This window comes from Aquarana catesbeiana, linkage group LG02 (assembly GCF_042186555.1).
Source record: "Aquarana catesbeiana isolate 2022-GZ linkage group LG02, ASM4218655v1, whole genome shotgun sequence".
NCBI lineage: Eukaryota > Metazoa > Chordata > Amphibia > Anura > Ranidae > Aquarana > Aquarana catesbeiana.
This window is the reverse complement of record NC_133325.1, coordinates 472785319-472801693: the sequence shown is the minus strand read 5'-3', so window position 1 is coordinate 472801693 and position 16375 is coordinate 472785319. Positions and strand designations below refer to the sequence as shown.

The 16375-nt window shown below is 40.8% G+C and overlaps 1 protein-coding gene across 1 annotated transcript in view; it reads right to left on the bottom strand.

Annotated features, from left to right (window-relative positions):
• The window catches only part of PHTF1 (putative homeodomain transcription factor 1), a gene marked incomplete at its 5' end in the record, with an annotated part of 230604 nt that overhangs the window by 141094 nt on the left and 73135 nt on the right, over window positions 1–16375 (bottom strand). The window contains 3 exon segments of the mRNA XM_073615712.1: window positions 1878–2099; window positions 3042–3128; window positions 8458–8628. Of these exon segments, the coding sequence (XP_073471813.1) occupies window positions 1878–2099; window positions 3042–3128; window positions 8458–8628 (480 nt within the window).

The window sequence follows — 16375 nt, the reverse complement described above, 5'->3', positions numbered from 1 at the left end:
AAACACACCTCCAAGACGACCACTGCCTTGCTAAAGAAGCTGAGGGTAAAGGTGACTGGCCAAGCATGTCTCCAGACCTAAACCCTATTGAGCGTCTGTGGGGCATCCTCAAATGGAAGGTGGAGCGCAAGGTCTCTAACATCCACCAGCTCTGTGATGTTGTCATAGAGGAGTGGAAGACGACTTCAGTGGCAACCTGTGAAGCTCTGGCGAACTTCTTGCCCAAGAGGGTTAAGGCAGTGCTGGAAATAATGGTGGCCACACAAAATCGACACTTTGGGCCCAATTTGCACATATTTAACTTAGGGGTGTACTCACTTCTGTTACCAGTGGTTTAGACATTAATAGCCATGTGTTGAGTTATTTTGAGGGACAGAAAATTTACACTGTTATACAAGCTGTACACTCACTACTTTACATTGTAGCAAAGTGTTATTTCTTCAGTATTGTCACATGGAAAGATATAAAATATTTACAAAAATGTGAGGGGTGTACTCACTTTTGTGAGATACTGTATAAGTAGAGAAGCACATGCACATACCAGAAAATGTACTGCTAGTTTTCAGGAAAAATTACAGACAAAAGTTAAATTCTCACGGTACTGCTTAGGCATAATTAATATTTCCAGAAGATTCCTACAACATAGCAAATCTCCACTTTTTGTGTTCAGTTCTACTTTATAGACAATAAAGAAGAAAAGAACAAAATACACTTGCAACACGCTATAGCAGATGGTTATAGACAAGTTAGATGAATGTTTTATCTTTACTTTGCATTTTATTTTTCTTTCATTTGGAAGGGAGTGTAACTTTAGAAGTCTTTCCAAAGATCTATTACTGATGAGTCAACATAAGTAAACAGGTTTTGTAAAATATAGCCTTTAGGGATGTTGGGACAATATACTTTATATCAAGTTTGTTCAAATATAATTGGAATACTTTTTGGATTTTAACTGCTAGTTTTCAATGAATAATAGATTCAAATGTCTAAGAAAATTAGCCTATGAATCAAATACAATTTATCACACAGAAAAGGAAGGCTTTCAGGTTAAGTTAGGTTAGTTCCTGAAAACCAGGGATATGCATACAGACTCAAAGTGGGAAAAATTGCACCAGACCCATAGGGGGGGATTTACTAAAACTGGTGCATACAGAATCTGGTGCAGCTCTGCATAGTAACCAGTCAGCTTCTATGTTTTATTATCAAAACTTAATTGAACAAGTTGAGGTTAGAAGCTAATTGGTTACTATGCACTGCTGCACTAAATTCTGTGTGCACCAGTTTTAGTAAATCTTCCCCAAGGTGTATCCCTGGAAATGATGGACAATGAGTTAAAATTCTATTCTACCTTGGGTTCTCTCACACCGGGTGTTTTGTCATAGGGATAATGTATGGACAAGGGGAGAGAGATTAGTAAATGAGGTTACTTTACAAAGAATACCCATTCACATGCAAGGAGAATTTAAAAAATGCATTTTTGCTTTCAGATGACTGGATGATGGAAGTCAGCAGAACTTCCCCTCATTTACTAAGCTCTGGAACAACTGCACAGTCTATTTGTCTTCCGTAAATCAACCCATTAGAGTATGTTGGTACAGCTTTATGCATGCTCCACTTGGAGAGCTCACCTGTGTTTCACCATTTAAGTAAATATCAAAAATACAATGAAGCCTATCATGTCTAAAAACCACGTACCCATGTCAATGCATATGGACAATGTATAATTAATGTATGGTGAGTACACAATACAATATACTAAGCAGATTTATTTAAAATATATTCATGAATTTTACAGCTCGGGAGTCATCGTCTACAGTAATTTTTACAATCCTGACATTTCTAAAGCAATATAGCAAATCATGAGATATTTTGCTCACCAGTTGAAAGACATCCTTTGATGGAGAGCTCCTATTATCTCCTGCATAGGATTGGGAGAGGTCCTCATCAGTGTCACTCTCACAGGACGATCCACACTGGGGGCCATGCAGCAAGTCATCCAAAAGCATATCGTCTGTCTCTGAGCCTTGCCGAGTGCTTTCAGAGTCCTGATGAGAGACTATGTAACTGCGGGAACTGCAGCTTACACCAGACCTAGAGCCCTTCCAAGGTAAAAAGTTAAGGAAGGTCAACATTGATAAAAATGGACCACTGTTTTGAATGAATAGACGTGTCACAAGAGCAAAAAAGACTACCATAAGTGGAAACATATAATGGATTAATATGTATATAGCTGCAAAAATAGATTTTATTTCATATGACAAATATGTGTATTCTGTACATCATGATATCAGAATGTAGTAATTAGGAGTGGTTAGACATCTAGTCATAAATTGTCAGTTAGCAATTTATTTATTTCCAGCTCATGACTGGTAATTTATTACTGAGTATCTATGCCCTCTGCACTCAATTAATAAGTAAAATGTATAGTGAGTGACTGACTGACTAACCAGTATATTAATATTATATTAGGGAGGTCTAATTTTTCAAGCAAACGTGCACTGCCTATTTCCAGCAACTTAAAAGAGAAGTATTGTAATCAACAAAATAAAATAAAAAAATTACACCTAGATGGCTGCAGCTTGGATCCGAGCTGCAGCTGTCCTCCATCTGCTCTACCTGGAGAACTGAGTGATTAAACACCACTAATCTCTCAATTCTGCCCCTTCGCTCTGCGCAGAGAGCCGTAACTGTCAGTCGGAGGCTCTCTGCTCTCCTAGCGAGCGCTGGGCTGTGGATGGGGCGGGAGACAACTAAATGAGTCATCGTTGCCCTTATGAAAGAAACTCAGACAATAGAAAACAGGAACAGAGCTAATGCTGGACTTTCTTACTTGAAAGCCCAGCATGCACTGCAAACAGAATAATATGAAAGCACCCTATATTAAATAAATATTGGTATAATAAAGGTTTTAAAGAAAGAAAACGGGCTCTTAACATCCATTTATAAAATGACCAAACGCTATTCTAATTTTCTTTTAGAGTGTGTTACATTGATCAAAACACACAACTGATCATTTACCTTTTAAATATGCATATATGTACCTGGCTACAGATAGATTCTTCCTCTGAATCCTCTGAGCTGTCTGATTCTTGAGTGTGTTGGGATGTCTGCCTTCCTCTGTTGATTTCCTAAGAAAATTATAAAGGAAAAAGCTTAGCAAATTAGTAAAAATGCATGATGTTTTATTGATAAATTAAGTCTATATTTTGAGTTACATTAGTGTTTCATGCATGGTTATGCTATTTCTTGATACAAAAATTATTTAAAATATAATAATAGCTGTTAAACATTATACAATGTACTGTAAACTATGGCTCTTATGTGTTTAGGTCAAATGTACTCTGGCTGCAGTGCCATATACTCACCTATGATCTCTTATGCCTTAGTACTAAGTTTCAAACATCCCTGTATTTAAAATGGCACACAACTCTTTTGGTTTAGGTTTTCAGTTTCTTAACCGATTATACTGTAATTATATCGGCTTTGCTATATTATTTTGCACTTATTCCTGCGAAGAGTCTGGGATTAGATCTCTGATTTCATTTGTCTTCAACAATTTCTTTTTTAGTTGTCTTTGTAATACCTTTATGGGATTGCAAGCAGCTATTTATTTTGACATGCAAATAAACAACACCATATATTTGGATTAAACTTTGGCCATGATCTTTATTTTTGGGTTACACATCAATAATAAATATAATTTTATTTCATAACTTTTTAAATAAATAATTCTTAAAACTTCACATATATATCCATATCAGCGCAGCTATGACAGCGCAAACTGAATTACCACAACAAAACAGTTTTTGCATCGCTTTGGCGGCGCTAGCGGGGCGCTTTTAACCCCTGCTAGTGGCCGAAGAAGGGGTTTAAAGCGCTTTTATTTCAATGGGCAGGGCATTTTGGGAGCACTGTATACAGCGCTCCCAAACTGCCCCAAGGATGCTGCTTGCAGGACTTTTCCTAATGTTCAGTGTGAAAAGCCACACTGAAATGAATGAGAGGTGGTTTTCAGGCGTTATTTAGAGGCCATTTCTAGAGCTAAAACACATGAAAACAGCCTCAGTGTGAAAGGGGTCTCAGGAAGAATGTATATTTTTCTCTATCCAGTCCTATGATCTACACAGCTCTGCCACACAACACAGCCCCTGCTGGTCTGGCTGGAGACCTGAATTTTCTCATTTGCTGCTAAGTAACATTTACTGGCCTTGTCCCTCCCTCTAGGCTGTGAGTTGATAGTGATTAGAGAAGCAGCAGACTGATGAGCTCATCTCTACTCCGTCCACCTATCAGCACTGCATCACAAATGTCTGGATAAATGTGCTGTTTCTCCCTCTCCCACTCTGAGCTCTGCTGTTTATAGATTGCAAGAGGATGCTACCAAGTCAAGGTCAGGTACATGCACTGATTGCATTTATTTAAAAAAATGCATTTATTAATGCATAATGAATACAGAACTACAATAAACAGTATTTTTAAATCTGCATGGAGATCAGCTGAAAAATGAATGTATATGAAAAAAAAAACACAATCTGCTTCCAGGAAAAAGATGTTAATTGTAATGCCCCGTACACACGGTCGGACTTTGTTCGGACATTCCGACAACGAAATCCTAGGATTTTTTCTGACGGATGTTGGCTCAAACTTGTCTTGCATACACACGGTCACACAAAGTTGTTGGAAAATCTGATCGTTCTAAACGCGGTGACGTAAAACACGTATGTCGGGACTATAAACGGGGCAGTGGCCAATAGCTTTCATCTCTTTATTTTAAGCATGCGTGGCATTTTGTCCGTTGGATTTGCGTACACACGATCAGAATTTCCGACAACGGATCTTGTTGTCGGAAAATTTTATATCCTGCTCTCAAACTTTGTGTGTCGGAAAATCCGATGGAAAATGTGTGATGGAGCCTACACACGGTCAGAATTTCCGACAACAAGGTCCTATCACACATTTTCCATCGGAAAATCCGACCATGTGTACAGGGCATTATAATGTCAATGAGGACTAAAAAGTAAAACAATGAATTCATAGACAGAACTGTCAGCACTTGCCCTCATTAGATAAGTGAAGCGTAAACAGTTTTTAATGCCTTCTATCTTTATATTTTGGCTCCTCTGAATTACATCAATATGATCTGGGCCTTGTGGTTTTAACATTTTCAAACCGTGATGTCAGGTTTGGGATATTTTTCTGACTTAAACTGGGAAATGGCTAGGAAAGAATATGTAATTGTTTTTACATGGCCGGTTTATGTTAATGTATCTGAATGTAACCTGAAAAAAATGTACCAAAATGCAACTGGCCCAGCAGATATCCTACTCATAATATTTGTTTGCAAAGTAATTATCCTACCATCATTATTTAAACAGAAGAATACATTACTTGCAGATTTTAATTTCCTAAGGGTACAAATTCATTAATTTTTCATGACATTCCCATTTGGTTCATCAGTTACTTAAAGGGTGATTGAACCTCTCTCGCAAAGAAGATTATACAGGAAAGAAAGTTTCTGCATACACACTACATTTGACTGAATATCTAATAAGCCACATCATTTGCATTGAAACTCTAAATAGTTCTGCTTCTAAGGCCCCTTGCACACATACGGACCATTCATTTTATTAGTTCAGTCACGTCAAAGCGGATGAAGTATTCATCAGTTTTTCGTCCGTTTTTTACAAAAAAAAATGAAATTCAAACACTGTATATCCGCTTGCCCACCAGCCATCGCAGTTTTACTGCAGCAGAATGGCAGGGCTGGGCGAAACGACGTTATGTCGCTTCGCCTTTTGGCCACTAGTGATGACCGCCGGGCTCCCGCGATCGCTCGTGACAGAGCGAGAACCAAGATCTGTGTGTGTGTAAACACACAGATCATATCCCGGTTCTTTCAGGGGGGAGGACACAGATCGTGTGTTCATACCAAGTATGGATACCGATCTCTCTCTCCTCCTAGACAGTCCCATCCCCCCACAGTTAGAAACACACATAGGGAACACAGTTAACCCCTTGATGGCCCCTAGTGTTAACCTCTTCCCTGCCAGTGACATTTACACAGTAATCAGTGCATTTTTATAGCACTGATCGCTGTATAATTGTCAATGGTTTCAAAAATGTGTCAAAAGTGTCTGATGTGTCCGCCATAATGTTGCAGTCCCAATAAAAATCGCAGATCACCGCCATTACTAGTAAAAAAAAAATAATAATAAAAATGCCATAAATCTATCCCCTCATTTATAGACGCTATAGCTTTTGCACAAACCAATCATTATACGCTTATTGTGATTTACTTTACCAAAAATATGTAGAATAATACATATCGGCCTAAACTGAGGAAAAAATTTGTTTTTTGTTTTTTATAAAAAATGTGGGATAAAAAATGTGGGATATTTATGAGCCGATGAGTCATCAGCTATCAGCGGGATTCCCCGCTGACAGCTGAAAGTAAAAAAAAAAATTGCTGACAAAAAAAATAAATCGCAAAAAACTGTATTCGGAGGGGACACCCCCCCCATGCCAATTTAAAAAAAAAAAATGCCATGGTGGGGGTCCCCCCCCAAAAATCCATACCAGACCCTTATCCGAGCATGCAGCCTAGCAGGTCAGGAAAGGGACAAGCGAGCTCCCCCCTCATGAACCGTACCAGGCCACATGCCCTCAACATTTTGATGGGGCCTCTTCCCGACAACACTGTGGGCGGGGGGCTCATCGGAATCTGGAAGCCCCCTTTAACAAGGGGTCCCCTAGATCCTGCCCCCCCTGTGCGCATTGGTATCGGGTACATTGTACCCCTACCTATTCACCCCAAAAAGCAGTGAAATGTAAAAAAACCCAAGAGCCGTTTTTTGACAAGTCCTTTATTAAAAAAATAGATCCGAGCTGTCTTCTCCCGCTGCTGTCTTCTCACGCTGCTGTCTTCTTCCTCGCTGCCAGTTACCCACAAAAAAAAACCCCACTCTTCTTCTGTGCCTGTCTTTCTCCATTGTGTTGTCGCCCGCTGTCTGGCATCTCTTATATAGCCATGGGGCGTGGCCACCCCATAACATCCCCCGAATGGCCACCCCCCATGACTATATAAGAGATGCCAGACAGTGGGAGACAACACAACTGAGGAAGACCGCCCCAGAAGAAGAGTGGCTTTTTAAAAAATTTTTAACGGGTAACCGGCGGTGAGGAAACCAACAGCAGCAGGAGAAGATGGTAGTGGGAGAAGATGGCTCAAAGACATTTTTTTAATAAAGGACTTGTCAAAAACCAGCTCTTTTTTTAACATTTCACTGCTTTTTGGGGTGAATGGGTAGGGGGTACGGTGTCCCCCTACCCATTCACATAGGGGGGCTGGGATCTGGGAAGCCCCTTGTTAAAGGGGGCTTCCAGATTCCGATAAGCCGCCCTGCCCGTAGACCCCGAAACCACCAGCCAGGGTTGTTGGGAAGAGGCCCTTGTCCCCATCAACATGGGGCAAGATGCTCGCTCGTGCCCTCCCTTTCCTGATCTGCCGGGCTGCATGCTTAGCTAAGGGTCTGGTATGGATTTTAAGGGGGACCCCACGCCATTTAAAAAAAAAAAATTGGTGTGGGGGTTCCCCTCCAAATCCATACTAGACCCGAAGGGCCTGGTATGGACCTGGGTGGGGGCGACCCCACGCCGTTTTTTCTTTTTTTTTTTGCCGGCAATTTTTTTTTTTACATTCAGCCAGCTACCCACAGCAGGGCCAGGGCAGGGTGCTATTCCAGCCACCCACAGTGACCCACAGCAGAGCCAGGGACCGGGTGCCACCCATAGGAGGGCCAGGGTGCCACCCAGCCACCCACAGCAGTCCCATTAGAGAATGTTGTCTCTAATGGGACCTGGAGGGGGGTCTCTCTCTAACAGAGACTCTCATTTGTGCAAAGTGTAGGGGCGGGCCTGACAGGGGGCCCTTGCTTTGTTTGGTTCGGGGGCCCTGAGTGTTGTTAGTCCACCCCTGCTAAAAAGTTTTCTGACAATCAGAAGCTGTGGCCATTGATCAGTGTATTCTGACAGTGGCGGGGGGCCACATTCAAAATACAATGTTGACTGTGCTGTGGCCCCCCGCCACTGTCAGAATACAATGTCCCAGTGGGAGGAAATTTCACCATCCACCTAAAAAGTGTGTGGCCAGCCTTAGTTTAGAAGCATATCATGGAAGCAGGAGGGGGAGTGAGGGCATGAAAAAGGATGAAAAAAAGACAGCAGGTGTATGCAAGTGTGAATGTTAAAAATAAGGACACGAGAGAGATATGGCAACAGAGAACAAAAAGAACGTGAGAGAGAGAGAGAGAGAGAGAGAGAGAGAGAGGGAGAGAGAGAGAGAGAGAGAGAGAGAAAGAGAAAGGAATCTGAAAATAACATTTTAAATAGAGAAATAGACACATGAGAACATAATAGGTATTAGGAAGTATTTAGGCAAAGCAATGTTATAACAGTAACCTGGGATCTCTTGCTGACAGATGAATTCACGTTCCTCCTTGTTAAAGTGCATCCATTATCACTTGATGCCCCCTCTACACTCCGCGGAGACAAGAATTCATGCCTTGTGTCTGTATCTTCCTCGCTTGACAAATCTTCTGAAATTCCATTAGCATCTTGTCTCATTTCACCCTAGCAAGACATTACATGTAAAAAGATCAGACAATTTCATAAACGTACACACTAAACTTAACAGGTATACAAATACTAAAGTGTAATTTGGAAATTTAGATTATCTTTGGCAAATATGGTTCAGGTACAGCTACAAAAGAAACACAAGTGCATAAAAAAGAAAGAGCAACAAAAAACACATCAAAGAGGGAGTCCACCTAAAAAAAAAAATTAAAAGCCAGCAGCTACAAATACTGCAGCTGCTGACTTTTAATAAATAGACCTTTCCCAGGGACCAGCGATGTCGGCAGTCGAAGCCGATCAATTGCTCGGGTCTCGGCAGCTGCCGCCGCCATCCTCGGTGAGGGAGTCAGGAAGTGAAGCATTGCGCGAGTGCGTTCTAACTGGTCCCCGCTATCTCCTGGGACCTGTGTGTTTCCCAGGAGACAGCAGGGGGAGTGCGGGAAGGGCGTGACTCCCACGGGAGTCTATTCCCGGAAGTGGGTGAAAATACCTGTATTAGACCGGTATCTGCACCGCATCCCCTCCTCCCTGAAAGATGCCAATTGTGGCACCGGAGGGGGGGAGGAATCGGATGAGCGGAAGTTCCACTTTTGGGTGGAACTCCACTTTAATACAGCTCTGTAATCATTAATACATATTTTAAATGCACGCAAGCAGCGAAGGTAGCTGAATTTAACCACTTCAACTCTGGAAGGTTTACCCCCCTTCATGACCAGGCCATTTTTTGCGATATGGCACTGCGTTACTTTAATTGAAAATTGCGCGGTCGTGTGACGCTGTACCCAAATAAAATTGATATGGTTTTTTCCCACAAATAGAGCTTTCTTTTGGCTTGTATTTGATCACCAATTTGATTTGATCGACAATTTTGAAAAAAAAAAACAATATTTTTTACTTTCTGCTATAACACACACACCCAATAAAAACATTTAAAAAAACAGAATTTCTTCATCAGTTTAGGCCAATATGTATTCTACTTATTTTGGCAAAAAAAAATCCCAGTAAGCATATATTGATTGGTTTGCGCAAAAGTCATAGCGTCTACAAACAATGGGATATATTTATGGATTTTTCATTTTTGTAGTTTTTACTAGTAATGGCGGCGATCAGCGACTTATAGTGGGACTAGGACATTGCGGTGCACAAATCGGACACTAACTTTTGGGGACCAGAGACACCAATACAGTGATCAGTGCTAAAAAATATGCACTGTCACTATACTAATGACACCGGCAGGGAAGGAGTTAACATCAGGGGCGATCAAAGGGTTAAATGTGTGCTTTTTAACTGTGTGGGGGGTGCTTGTACTGTGACGAAGACAGAGATATGTGTTCCTGCTTAGCAGAAACACAGGATCTCTGTCTTCCCTTGTCATAGAATGGCGATCTGCCTTGTTTACATAGGCAGACCACTGTTCTGCCTCTCTGCCGAACTTGCTGATTGGCTCCCGCTGTGTCCAACTGAAATCAGATTTTTCCAGTCTCTTTTATTGCAGGGCAGGAGTGTGAGAGGAAAAAGCAGAACAAGGAGCCAATCAGTTTATGTGCTGATTAGAGGAGGAGAAAGCAAGGTGAGATGAGCTCATCGCTGTGCTGCTTTTTCCTTTGCTCGGGTCTCGGCCGCTGCCGCCGCCATCCTCGGTGAGGGAGTCAGGAAGTGAAGCATTGCGCGAGTGCGTTCTAACTGGTCCCCGCTATCTCCTGGGACCTGTGTGTTTCCCAGGAGACAGCAGGGGGAGTGCGGGAAGGGCGTGACTCCCACGGGAGTCTATTCCCGAAAGTGGGTGAAAATACCTGTATTAGACCGGTATCTGCACCGCATCCCCTCCTCCCTGAAAGATGCCAATTGTGGCACCGGAGGGGGGGAGGAATCGGATGAGCGGAAGTTCCACTTTTGGGTGGAACTCCACTTTAATACAGCTCTGTAATCATTAATACATATTTTAAATGCACGCAAGCAGCGAAGGTAGCTGAATTTAACCACTTCAACTCTGGAAGGTTTACCCCCCTTCATGACCAGGCCATTTTTTGCGATATGGCACTGCGTTACTTTAATTGAAAATTGCGCGGTCGTGTGACGCTGTACCCAAATAAAATTGATATGGTTTTTTTCCCACAAATAGAGCTTTCACAGCCTGGGGTGGGTTCGGGGCAACCTGAGTTAAGGAGAAGTGGGTTTAAATGACAGTGGTCATCAGACTAAAGACATCTAGTAGCAGAAAAGAATACTGTAAGGGAAATATTTAGATTAAGAAAGAATTGTGCCGCAAAAGTTGGTTTTGGCATTTTATCTTTTTAATGGGCTATTCATTTTTTCTCATGGTATTTTGGCTGAAGTTCTGTTTCATTGATCCACTGATGTTTGCAACTGTATTAACACCAGATGTGTACATGGCAGGTCTACTCAGCCACAGAGATGAATAGAAACGTCACATCAAAGGCCATTTATCTGCAGCATAAGGGCAGGGCAGTAACCTGTGTCTGGAGATGCAGTTCACTGGCTTGTGTAAATCAACCCTTGGCATATCTACCAGCTGAAAAATGTGTGGTGAACTTGAATCTTTTAGGTTCGTTTTCACATGGATAAGATACCTATAGACTTAGACTTAGAAACAAGAATATAAGGCCTCATTCACATGGGTTTACTTAAGCATTCTCCCATTTGAGGGCTGTGGTTTGCCCGCATGGGATGCACAGGTGTTCCATGCAGGCAGTCCTAATTATATCAATTTAAAAGCAGTTGCTGCGTCAGACAAGCTACTGCTCCCAATTTGACATCTGTGTGGGTGCGGGTACATAGCCCCAAACCCTAATTGTCTGCATGGTAAAGTGTTTAAATTACCCTTGATTACCCTTGTTGGTACATGTTGGGGGGGGGAGAGTTGTGACATAGATTAGTATTATTAGATTTTTAGGTAAGAGCAAAAGTCTCTATAAAACAAATGTTACCTGAAAAATAACACAGTGTGTAAATCAGTGAGCTGACCTAAATGACAGATCATGTGATATACACGGAGAAACTCATGGCTGCAGGGTCTCGCGAGCAGGAGACTAGAAGGAGATTAATGGTCCATTTACATGTCTGTGGTGCAATGACACACACGTTAAAAATGCCTTATGCCATGGGTTAATGTTTGTTGTGTTAAGGCAGCCTATTGAAAAGGAATTGGCTGTAAAAGCACCCCAAGATGTTTAAAATCGCACATCATCATTTTTTCTAATGCAATGTACTATCCTACCTATGCAAAAATAAAGTTTAGTTACCAGCAGGTTTCTGGGGGTGCCTGCCATTATACTGAAATACTAGCTTCCTAAAGATGGAAGGACTACAGGCTCTCTTTAAATGTATGCTGTGGTCACATGCTGTCAACGGTTTGGTCACCTTTGATGTCCACATTCAACAATTTTACAGAAGGTATTAGACAAGAAGGTGCATGAAACTGAATGTCCTACACTGCTCTGTGCCTGTATGTTTGAAAGGACTATTAAAACCGAACTCCAATATGTAATGCTATATAAGTGAACTGAACTGTGTTGGGTTACAGGTACCCTTCCAGGGAGCTGAGCCAGGTCTTCAACTTTTAGCAGAGTTAAGCAGTAAAGCTTGTTTCTGGGCTCACCCCAAGCTTGCTGAATAGATCATGAAGGAGCACAGACATACATGGATAAGATCATCCCTGTACTCTCCTCCCCTGCAAGCATTATATCAAAAGTACCCCGACAGCCCTATCAAAGCAACAGAGCCGTGATTGGCTAATCTCCCCCCTCCTATTCTTAATTCTGATAGAGACAATTATATGATGTTAAAACAAAGACAGAATATAGATACTTATGCAAATTATACATAAAATTTAGTTTTTTTTTAATGAACACATAACTACATTAAATATATTTTTTTTAACTCCCTTAAGTTCAACCTTTAAAAATCAAGTGTAGGCAACTTAGAATTATTCTTATTATTATTATAGTTATGTATTTATTTAAAAATACTTAAATGTATTGCAAATAGTATCCAAGACTGCTTTTCTGCTCTCCTGTAATTCTCTGCATATCAGTGTTTAGAATGCAGAGGAAGGTCAGCTCTAGAAGTCAATTAGGCTACGCTGCATTGCACTGACAAATGGAGCTTGCTGATTGGATGGGAGACCACAGACATAACCTCATCATTGAATAATTGTTCTTTCACTATACAATCAGTCTAGACTAAGCTGCATTAGGTTGACTATAATGGTGAAAAGTAAATGATGAGGCCCTGTAAGAATCTTTCACAGTGTTTGGAAAGGGGTTTCTGTATTAGACTACTGCACTCATCAAAATTACATATCATGGGGCAGGTAAGACAGTTCACAGATCTGCATTTTCTGTGTATTGAGCTATTTGCCTATATTTTAAACATGGTTATTCTCAAAGTGAACATATAATTACACTGTAAATATTAGAAGGGCACTGAAAACATATATTGCTTTCCCTACTGAATTATGGCATGCCTAAAGAGCAGTTTACATATTCCCAAACCTAAAATTGAGTCTTCTTGCCCTTCCCCTTCAAACTGTCACATAGGGTATAATCACATCCATAAAATATTTGTTTCCTGTGAAAATTATTTACAAAGAGGATTCTTCAGGTAAAATTATAATATAAATATACTATAAAAATACTAAAAGTTAAATCATCTTCTTCATTAAAGGGGTAAACCCTCTCCTATACCCAGTGAAATTAACAGCCCCAGATGATACACAGAGATTAAACCAATCTCCCTACATAAATTTTACTTGTATATCTGCTGTTTTTCCCTTTCTACATTCTTTGGAAAGTGCAGATTGTGTTCGAAATCTTGTTTCCTCTTTCAGCAGTGGGAGTGGAGTCTGGGCTTATGCTGATTAGAGGAAAGAGACACACCCCCACTCCACATAGGCTGAGGAAGGAAGGGACATGCAGTTCAGTACTCTGAATAGACAAGCTCTCTGCTTATCTACTTCCAAGCTCCCTCCCCGTCACAAATTTTCAGCTGCTGTTAACTCTTGTGTCAGGGAACTTGTGGCTGATAACAGAGGAACAGATCAGCAAAAAGATAAGGCCACTTAGAACTTTGGAGAGAGATAAGTGAACACTACAGATAGGTCAAATTTCATGAGTAGGGTTTACAACCACTTTAAGAACTAAGAATGACAACAAATGTTATTGCTAAGCCAAAAAATGTGATTTTTGTAGTCACTGTGAAACCCTTTTCTTGGAGTCAAATTCTGTTGGGTTATACTGTAGCCTACAGCAGGGTTGGACACAGGCAAACCAAAAAAATGTAGACCAGTCCCGCATAACCCCCTCCTCCATCTACCAAGAGCACAAAAATAAATACAGTGCCTTGAAAAAGTATGCCCCTTGAAATTTTCCACATTTTGTCATGTTACAACCAAAAATGTAAATGTTTTTTTTTTATGTGATATGCCAACACAAAGTGGCAGATAATTTTGAAGTGGAAAGAAAATGATAAATGGTTTTCTATTTTTTTTTTTTACAAATAAATATCTGAAAATGGTGGTATGCATTTGTATTCAGCCCCCCCAAGTCAATACTTTGTAGAACCACCTTTTGCTGCAATTACAGCTGCAAATCTTTTTGGTGATGTCTCTACCAACTTTGCACATCTAGAGAGTGACATTTTTGCCCATTCTTGTTTGCTAAATAGCTCAAGTTCTGTCAGATTGAATTGAGAGAGTCTGTGAACAGCAATTTTCAAGTCGAGTAAAAAAAAGGAAAAATAATTGGTGGGACTTTGAATGAAGCACATAACTAAGTCAGACCTCATCCTCACGTCATACTTTTGGTCATTTTAAACTATTTCCTTTTTTTTTTTTTCATTTATTCTTTCTCTTTCTCACACCCATGGACATTTCCCCTACATACACACACTAGGTTGCATTCTATCTAACACATCAGTTGTGGTCTCAGTTCACCTTACCCTAATAATTTTTTACAGATAAGCTCTGGCAAGCACTTATATTGTGAACCGGTCACACTATCAATCATCTATACCACAGTTGGAATCTGCTACCTTTTCTATCTTGGTGGTTAGTTTCAAAGCCGTGCGTCCAGTGGTACCGTCTCAGCTCCCGGGGACGGCGTTTTCTGCAGTGCCTTCTACCATTAATATCATCACCAGTCGTACCCATATGTTATAGATAGGTGAGAGTGTTTGGGACATTTATGCTCTCCCTCTTTCTTTCTTTTTTGCCCTATTTGTTATTATTATCTCTTATATTTTTTCTTGGGCATTTTTTATTATAGATACCTCTAAAATCATGCATCTGCTCCTGACGAGTGGTAATGTAGCCACGAAACGCATAGAGCTTTTTACGATGCTATGTCACAGTTTCTAGGCCAAATTTTTACCTTATTGAAGTCTATAAGAACGAACCAATTCTTCATTGTTACTATACCTACATGCTACCATTACAATTGGAGTTTACATACCATAAGTCTACTATCATGTAACAAGATGTCGAGACAAGTGCTTTATATTATGTATTGTTCAGGTTTTTTCATACTGAGACCTAATACCATATTACCATGCACATTATGTTGAGACATTTGTTTTATAATGAACTATCTAGGAATGCTATTTATCCAATGAGATTCAATATTATTTATGATTGTATTACTTTTATTACCCTATATGTGTATGTATGCCCTTTGTAATAAATTATTATGTTCTACATGGATTGGCTCGTCTGACTTAGTTATGTGCTTCATTCAAAGTCCCACCAATTATTTTTCCTTTTTTTTGCTCAAACGTACTGGGGATGGAGGTAAATGTTAGTATTGCCTCATTTAAAGTCCCACTCAGGCCTTAGGTCTTACTTTTCTCCAATTTTCAAGTCTTGCCACAAATTCTCAATTGGATTTAGGTCTGTACTTTGTCTGGTCCATTCTAACACATTAATATGCTTTGATCTAAACCATTACATTGTAGCTCTGGCTGGAAGGTGAACCTCCACCCCAGTCTCAAGTCTTTTGCAGACTCCTAACAGGTTTTCTTCTAAAATTGCCCTGTATTTGGCTCCATCCATCTTCCCATCAACTCTGACCAGCTTCCCTGTCCCTGCTGAAGAAAAGCATCCCTACAACATGATGCTCCCACCACCATGTTTCACGGTGGGGATGATGTGCAGTGTTAGTTTTCTGCCACGCATAGCGTTTTGCTATTAGGCCCAAAAGTTCCATTTTGGTCTCATCTGACCAGAGCACCTTCTTCCACATGTTGTCCCCCCCCCCCACATGGCTTCTCGCAAACTGCAAACGGGACTTCTTATGGCTTTCTTTCAACATTGGCTTTCTTCTTGCCACTCTTCCATAAAGGCCAGATTTGTGGAGTGCACGACTAATAGTGGTCCTGTGGACAGATTCTCCCACCTGAGCTGTGGATCTCTGTAACTCCTCCAGAGTTACCATGGGCCTCTTGACTGCTTCTTTGATTAATACTCTCTTTGTCCGACCTGTCAGTTTAGGTGGGCGGCCATGTCTTGGTAGGTTTGCAGTTGTGCCATACTCTTTCCATTTTCAGATGATGGATTGAACAGTGCTCCGTGAGATGTTCAAATCTTGGGACATTTTTTAGGTGTAAACAACAACAAATTCCTATGTAGGGAGGAAAAGACCGACAACCTGATGTGGTCAACAAAATATGGGTCTAAGCCCCTGGAGGGAAGAGGTCCTGGTAGGAACCTGGAAAAAAAAAATACAGGTCC